At 33.5% G+C, this 9071-nt stretch overlaps 1 protein-coding gene across 1 annotated transcript; it reads right to left on the reverse strand.

Moving 5' to 3' along the window:
• Positions 1-1521: 1521 nt before the first annotated feature.
• LOC110791583 (protein TIC 20-I, chloroplastic) lies at positions 1522-3863 on the reverse strand. Its single transcript, XM_021996332.2, has 3 exons — positions 3709-3863; positions 2673-2810; positions 1522-2375 (listed from the first exon to the last, which is right to left on the reverse strand). Exons 1-3 carry the CDS (start codon positions 3713-3715, stop codon positions 1732-1734), a joined length of 789 nt encoding a protein of 262 aa, XP_021852024.1. The 5' UTR covers positions 3716-3863; the 3' UTR covers positions 1522-1731.
• Between the last annotated feature and the right edge of the window lie 5208 nt (positions 3864-9071).

A 9071-nucleotide genomic window follows, 5' to 3' on the forward strand; every position in this document is an offset into this window, starting at 1 on the left:
AAATGACTAAATTTTATGCTAAAATTTGTCATTTGCGTCACATGTTTAGAATGGCGTGGCAAATGCGGGGATGCAAATAAGCCTTTTTCCACTAGTGAACTAACCAAGTAGTTAATGTTTTCTTTATTACTGTTCAGGAGTTGTAATTACTGTTACTTTTGATATATGTACTCTTTTTTATTTCAGTAATTATGTGATATACAATAGTAACTATATAATAGTAAAAGTTACTATATGACATCTAAAGCATCTATATATCATATTGTTTATTTTATAATATTGTAATTGTTCTACATCTAAAGTTACTTTTCTATATGATATAGTTACTCTTTGGATAGAATAATTATTCTTATCGAAATGACTATATTATTATTATTTTCATAGTTAGTATTTTGAAGATATAGTTACTTTACAGAACCTATAGTTTCTATAATTTACTATTTTTGTCTGCAAAAATGAATATATAATTATTCTTATTTTTATAGTAATTGTTTTACAGTTAAAATTACTTTTCTATATGATATAGTTACTCTTTGGATAGAATAATTATTCTTATCGAAATGACTATATTATTATTATTATTATTATTATTATTATTATTATTATTTCATAGTTACTATTCTGAAGATTTAGTTACTTTACAGAACCTATATTTTCTGTAACATAATCTTTTTGTCTGCAAGAATGAATATATAATTATTCTTATTTTTATAGTAATTGTTTAAAGTTAAAATTATAATTCTATATGATATAGTTACTCTTTGGATAGAATAATTATTCTTATCGAAATGACTATATTATGATTATTTTTTCATAGTTACTATCCTGAAGATATAGTTAATTTATAGAACCTATAGTTTCTATAATAGAAGACGCTGATTACCCGGTTCACGTTAATTTACAAAAATATCTTGATCCACGCTAATTTACAAAAATATCCTGGTCCACGCTAATTATAGTGTGGACCTGGTCCATGCAAGTGGGATTGTATCTAATGAGCTCTAGGTGAATAAATATTTAGAAGTATTAGATCACTTTGTCGTACAATTAGGTCATAACAATTGCATTGATTGAGCCAATGGAGTAAGTGGTGTTTCCACACACGATGGTGTCATATACTCGTATGTGTGCACATATTTCACTGTTGTGTGATCCGAAAAAAGAAATTACACGATAACAAACGAACCCCTTTAAATTACAAGTATGATTTTTTGACTAAAAATAAGAATCACGATTCACCAGCAATATAGTTCTAGAACGCAACCATTTCAAATGAATAAAAAATTAAGGACACTTTGAAATCAGTTTTTCGTCTATTCTACTTGCTGATGTTGGAGAAAATTAGTGATCATGAGTCATTGTAGTGTGTTAAAAACAAACACATTGTGATGCTTGACAAAGAAGCAGTATTTTATCCCATGGAAGATTCATTTCCGGAAATAATTGTTACATCATGCATAGTTAGACTATTATTCACATACTCTAACATGCTCTTTTCTACAGTTGCTCCTGAGCAGCTAATTATCATATCAAGCTCAAGAAATTCTTATAGCAGAAAACAAATCAAGAATGATAGAAGTACTATACAACAACACCATTGAATGCAAACACTGCTTACGTATATGTTCCCTTTGATTCAAAGTCACTCTATTACAGTACATGCTTGGCCAGATCATCCTGCGTAAGCTCAACAAAGTGTAATTTGATATTTGAAACAGTAATTTGATACAATTATCTGAGATTCAGGTCTGAATGGAGGAGAGCAGCGTCTTTCACAAAAGGGATGCCGGAATATTCACCAGCAATAGCACATCGCATGCAATCAAACACTGTAACCAAAAAGAAAAATGTGGCTGCAGACCAAAAATGCGGAGGGAAGAACCGTGAGGGGAACCAATTGCTTGATATTCCAATCACCTGCACTAAACTCCCAAACAATACTGCAGATATAACATGAAACCTGAGGAAATGAGGCCACTCTTTCCGCCTTACTATCCAAAAGTAAAACATGATAGGGTAACATGACAGGAAAAACTTTGGGAGTGCTAAGAGGGAACTGTGCAATGGGAATGCTAGATTGTCAAAGTTTTCGAGGAATGGCGGTGGGTTGTTGGTAGGGTGAGCATAGGCCCAAGTGAGTTGATCCAAGAAATTCATTAGATATGGCAGACATGCCAAACTCCTCCACCACCATTTTGGTTTCTCTGTCATTTTAGGGTATGGTGGGAAACTAAACAATTTGTCCTTTGATGCCCTTGGAAGATAGGAGGAGCCTCTTTTCAAAGGTGCAAATTGGAGATCATCATCCATCACTTGCTTGTTCATCACCAATGGAGTACTACTAGTTAAGAAAGCACCAACGCGCAGAGGACAGGCTGGAAGATTCACTAAATCAATCAGTAAACTTCTTAGAAATTGAACAACAATCACAATTTCAAGTGAACTAGAACAAAAACTGGACAGCATTTTGAAAAAAGAACCCCAACTGTTCTAACAAGTCTGGAGTGGAGAATGGAGAATGTCATGAGAAAACAAAATACTATAACTATAACAATAGAAGTTTGGTAGAGTGTCCAAATTGTTTCGAGGAAGATAATGCTATAACTATAACATGGATAATACTGATTTACAGATAGGACTAAATGTAAGCATGGACAAGAGTAGTTGCTCACCCTTAGTCTTGAAGCTTGGAAACGTGTTTTTCAAAGGCAGTGAGAATGTAGAAGGAACCTCTACATGATGGCGGACAGGATTTCTATAATGGTGATTAAGAACTACGGGTGCATAGAAGCATGGTTTTGTTATCACGCCTGCACCAAAAACAGGAAAAATACACTTACAAAAGTTGCAGGGCAGGGTAAACAGAGGAGTTTATGCATCAATATATAGTATCTTACTATCTTGCATTCACTCAGGTTAACAGAAATCAGTTATATCTACAGTCTTACTAGCTAAATTTCTATAATCTCCACCAATTTCCATGATTGTATTCTCGCGACTGAGGTTCCCAAACAAACCATTAATATCATAAAAGCTATAGGAACAAGTTCTTTGCCTTCTTCTAAAGGCAAAACTGCACCAGTGATGTAAATGACATTCTCCTTAACTCATTATCAGCACTACCAGTACTTTAACTTATAAATTATAATTCCATTAACAGCAAACAGACTAAAAGCTAATCCTTTAGTAGCATAAGAAGTTACTAGAAACTAAAAAGAGAGAACACCAATGTGTGAAACCATTCAAGCACGAAAGGCAACCAAAATTAAACGCAGCGTTCTAAACACTAATATCACAACTTCATAACTGTACTCATAAGAAATGGAAATATCTTCGCCATCAAAAACCCCCACTTCGAATGGGAATATCACATTATCGACTGCGACATCATTCCAAGCGAAAAAAATCGCAATTTTCCAAGCACACGGAAATTATATTCAACAAAAACAATAATCGAACCTCAAAACTACAATTATAATGTAGGGATAAATTTTGATTTATACCGAAACACAATTTTCTTTTTTGTAGAATATGATATTTATCATAAAAGTTATCCTAGGAAAAAAATTCTCAAGCAACGCGAAAAAGGTGAATTACATAGACAAAAATCATACATTTCATTCATACTAGCATAAAAAAATCGATTCTTTAATAGATTAAAGAAAATAAATTAGAGAAAAGCATCATGGAAAAATGGTGATGAAATACCTTGCATATTCACCAAAACTATGAATTTTATTGCTTAGCGAAGGAAACCCCAAGAGAAGTTCTTTGGAGAAAATCTGATCCCCGATGAATCGAGAGAAAATTCAAAATTTGCTTTTCTTTTTTGGGTTGGTTCAGGGATTTGCCTTGGCGAAGGGTTTTTCTGCTACAATTTTAAACGGGTGTGAATATTAAATTGGGCCCACTTTATATTCAGTTTGATTCATGGGCTTGGTCGCCGCTTGGGATTTTTGGGCTTGAACTTGTTATACTCCCTCCGTTCCATAATTATCGTCCTGTTTAATCAAAAACACGAATTTTAAGAAAAGTGGAATATAGTATATGAAAAAGTGGAATAAAGGACAAATGATGATTGAGTTGTATGGAAAAGTAGAATAAAGTACATGTGAAAGAGAATATAGTACTCCCTATGTCCCTTAATACTCGACCCGGTTTGACCGATACAGGGTTTAAGGGACTTGAATTGACTTATTAGTTTAATAGGTAGTACTTAATAGTGGGGTATTATTTTAATGTAGTTAGTGGGAAATGTGTAAAGGGGTAGAGGGGGGTGTTGAATTTTTTTATTATTTTTTGTATGGAGTACGGGTAGGTGTGTTAATAGGGGGGAGTGAGAAATAATAAATACTGGTAGAAGATTTCCATTTTTAGAAACAGGTCAAGTATTAAGGGACGGCCCGATAAGGAAAACAGGTCAAATATTAAGGGACGGCCCGATAAGGAAAACAGGTCAAGTATTAAGGGACGGAGGGAGTACATAGGAAAGTGGAATATAGTACATGGGTGAGGTTTTCAATTTATTTTTAATTAATATAGTACATGAGAAAGTGGGACCTTAGTAGCCAAAATTAGAAACATGACTATAATTTTGGGACGCTCGATTTAGAAAACAGGACAATAATTTTGGGACGGAGGGAGTATCTGTTATAAGAAGTATAAGGAGAACATTTTAGTAAATTGTATTTTGGTGTTTCCCTATAGAATAAACTATAATGTCCTTAACAAGTTTATAATTAAATTTAATTAATTAAAATATAATTGTAATAATCTTAGAAACTGATTATTTAATGTCATATTACAAAAAAGTAAATTCCAATGCATGTGACAACCAAAAGTCAATAACAATTTAATTGAATTACTCTAACAAACATGAAAGCAAATATTAAGGCAAGTAAAAAAAAAAATCATCCCTTCAATCTCGCATTTTTTTATTACAAAATTAAACTTAGTCTTACTCTTAAACACACCCTGATTTTATATGGTTATACAAGCACTTTGCAAAAAGGCTAAAAAATAAACAAGTAAAAAACACAATCTTTTACGTTTATTTTAGTTAATTTGTTATTACATTAATTCCTAAATAGGTTTTGTTACATATAAATATGAATCCTTTTTCATTAGTTTTAAATAAATTTTCTTACATGTTTTAGCGAATGTGCATACTTTTAAGCACGTGTAGCGTGTATATATAATTACAAAATTATTTTCATCCCCATTCATCACCCCCCAGTCAAGCATTAAGTTATATCATCCATCCTTCATTTCAGTAGTCATATCCACCTAATACTCGTCTCCTTTACCTCATTATTCGATCACTTAACGCTTACCCACCCCTCCTAATCTCAGTCTTTGAAAAATCGGGAACAAAATAAAACTTACCCACTCTCCATTACCACCTGTGTAAACCCACCCCTAGATTCAACCTTTTTTTTTTTGTAAACCATCTTCCGACGTCTTCTATAATTTAGTTTCCTGTTTAGATTAATTGAGTAAATAAATAAATATTATAATATGTACCCTAGTAGTAAAAATTATTGTTATGTTCATAATCAATTAGATAAAAAGATAAGCGATGCGCGCGGGTCCAATCTGAAATTCATTCTCGCCCAATCCCATCACCTACCAAACTTTACTTTATTCCCGCCCACTTGGAGAGGATGCAGTGTGTCACGGTCCGAGTGTTTTGACACAATCGTGCGGCACGCTCTTGCCTATGGGGCGGCAAGGGCGCAAGCCTTGTGCGGAAAGTGAATCTCAAGGCTCGAGCGGGTGCTTGCTTCGGAATGGGCACTCTTGCCTAATGGCGACATAGTGGGGGTCGATGGTCGATCGAGGCGTTTGTGTGCGCACAGCAGGCACAAGCGGGATCAACGACAAGAATGTATATTAGATACTCCTTCCGTTTCTAAATAAGTGACACTTTTCTATAAATGACGTTCCCTTATAAGTGTGTACTTTCCATTTTTGAACATACACTTTTCCCATTTTTCCAACACTTTTCCCATTTTTTCATACATTTTTCCCACTTTTTCATAAATCGTGATTATTTTTTCTTACACATTCTACACTTTTTCAATTTTCAATCTCCACATCCACTTTTATTTGTACTTTTCCAATCCCCACTAATTTTTTCTTTCCCGAAATGAAAAAACATTCTCAATCATTACCTCTTACACACTTTTCATTTTTATTAATTACCGCACTATCCTGCATAAGTGACACCTATTTAGGAAATGATAAAGTATACTCCCTCCGTCCCGGAATACTCGACCCGGTTTGACCGGCACAGAGTTTAAGGAACTTAAATTGACTTATTTAATTTAATAGGTAGTAGTTGATAGTGGGGTATTATTTTAATGTAATTAGTGGGAAATGTGTAAAGGGGTGGGGTTGGGGGAGAGTAGGGGTTGAATTTTTAATTATTTTTTGTATGGAGTAGGGGGTAGGTGGGTTAATAGGGGTGGAGTGAGAAATAATATAATATTGTTAGAACATTTCCATTTTTAGAAATAGGTCAAGTATTAAAATATGGCTCGATAAGGAAAACATGTCAAGTATTCCGGGACGGAGGGAGAAGAAGGTATAGAAGGTATAGATTAGTAAATTACGCAAATATACTATTTGGAGATTTGAAGATTCATGGTCAAATTTGTTCCCAAAAGAAAATCACAGGATGTAAATAACAAGTTAACAACAACTCACAAGTGGAGTAAACGCGTGACACGCACCTCCTCTTGCAGTCTTTTTTTCTCTTTCTTAGACAAAAGCTGACAATATGACACATTACCACAACCTTTCATTTTTATTACCACATAAAGTCCTTTACTTATTTAAAAAAATAATATAAAAAGTAAAGGAACCCTCAAAATAAAAAAAATATTCTGCATCTATGTTTTATTTGAGTTAAGTCAGAGGGTTATGTTATGTACAATAAGTTTCAGATTAGAATTCTTTTGTTTCACGCTTTCATCCGTATTTTCTCCGTATTTTTTATTTCTTCAATTCTTCCTCACCTCGTAGGATCATGGGTCTACCAAGTAAGGCTCAGCCTAGTGAAGATTTGGCATCATAACCTTAAGGTTATGGGTTCAAACTATATTAGGGGCTCTTTGGAGGTGAATATTTCCCCCCTATGATCCCCCTATAGTCCCCCTTACTTTCAATGAATCTAACCTGTAAAATTGGCTAAAAATAACCGTATAAGGTATCAATGCAGTAGAGTCCTTTATCTTACCTTCAAAAAAAAAAATTTAAAAAAAAAATCATGGGTCTCACTTTCACGTATTTTATTATTTCGTCCTTACCATTTAATTTATTTGTATACTTTAATGCCTCTCTTATTTAATAAATCAACTCACCTTTTTAAAACAGTGTAGGTCAAAGTGTATTTCCTCCATACTTCAACACCGTCAAATATTTTCAAATCCATCGAATATTTCATTTGTTGCAAATAGATAACTATAATCAACACCGTCGCCACCATAATCCGGAAGTGGGGCCTATAATAAAACATAATTTAATAATTAAAATCACTAACATAATTTCTAAAATTCATAAAATTAAATTAAAATATAATTTCCAAATAAAATAACTATTAAAATGACACATGTAATTTCTAAAATTTTCTAAATGAACATGTAATTCTAAATTAAATAACAATTAAATTAACATATAATTTTTAAAATAATGTTACTTTGCGCGTAATAACTAACATACTTTCTAAAATCACTAACATAATTTTCTAAATTAAATAAAAATTTAATTATCATATTATATTCTAACTTTGCGCATAATAACTAACATAATTTCTAAAATATATAAATTCTAAAATAACTAACATAATTTTCTAAACTAAATAAATATTAAATTAATAAATTATAATATTAATTTTGCGCATAATAACTAACATAAATTCTAAAATAAATAAATTTTAAAATAACTATATAATTTCAATTTCTACAAATTTCTAAAATCACTAACATAATTTTCTTAAATAAATAATTATTAAATTAACTAATTATAATACTAATTCGAATAACTTTACATTAAAAAATAAAATTTTATTTAAACAAATTTGAATTTCAGATTTAGTTTTGGCGCACAAACATTGCATGAAGGACATGTAACTGGCGCACAAACATTGCATTGGTTCCATGTGTTAGGTTATGATACATATGATATTACATAAATCATGCGGAAACAACCATTAACCCAGGAATACATATTATTTACACATAATCATATAGCATAATTTAGATGCATACTCTTTGTTGCGTGCCCTCCCTAGCTGCGCCCGAACCGAACAAGAACAAGTCTTTAGGACTCCAAGTGTCGTCCCTCCGTAGATAGTCCACAGCACGTCCGGATCCGCCTTAAGATTGACCAACTAGAATCGCCCTTAAGGTACTAGAATTTTCGGCACTTTTGAGCAAGATGTGTGACTGAATTTTTCTCTCAAAAACTCACTTTGAATACTTGAAAACTCGTTATAAATTGTGAACCCAGGCCACATATTTATAGGGGTATGGAAAGAGAATTGGAATCCTATTAGGATACGAATTAATTAAACTTAGAATCCTACAAGAACTCTAATTAATTAATTTATCAAATAGAATTAGGAATTTAATCATTAACCGAACTTTGCACGTTTTAGGAATCGTGCATGAACACAAACTCACACACACACACGGCAGCCACGATGGGCCGCCCATGCGCGTGCGTGCGAGCAGCAGCCCACGCAGCGAGGCCCACGCAGCCGCGGCCTTGGCGCGCGCTGGGCCTGCCTTGCGGTAGGCCTGGGCGCTGCCTTGGCTGGGCTTGTGGCGCGCGTTTGGCTTGCTGGGCGATGGCCTGGCTTCGAGCTGGGCCCTCGTCCGGCAGGCCTCGTCCGATGCTTATTCGTACGATACGCTTCCGATTAAATTTCCGATTCCGGAATTCATTTCCGATACGAACAATATTTAACATTTCCGATTCCGGAATTAATTTCCGTTTCGAACAAATATTTAATATTTCCGTTTCCGGAATTATTTTCCGATTCCGATAATATTTCCGATTCTGACAAT

This window comes from Spinacia oleracea, chromosome 2 (genome assembly GCF_020520425.1).
Source record: "Spinacia oleracea cultivar Varoflay chromosome 2, BTI_SOV_V1, whole genome shotgun sequence".
Lineage (NCBI taxonomy): Eukaryota > Viridiplantae > Streptophyta > Magnoliopsida > Caryophyllales > Amaranthaceae > Spinacia > Spinacia oleracea.

What these genes read in the sequence shown, in the direction of transcription:
- LOC110791583 (XM_021996332.2), bottom strand. An exon ending in TCCAAGCTTCAAGACTAAGG is followed by an intron (nt 2,376 to 2,672) that starts GTGAGCAACTAC and finishes TGAATCTTCCAG; the next exon opens with CCTGTCCTCTGCGCGTTGGT.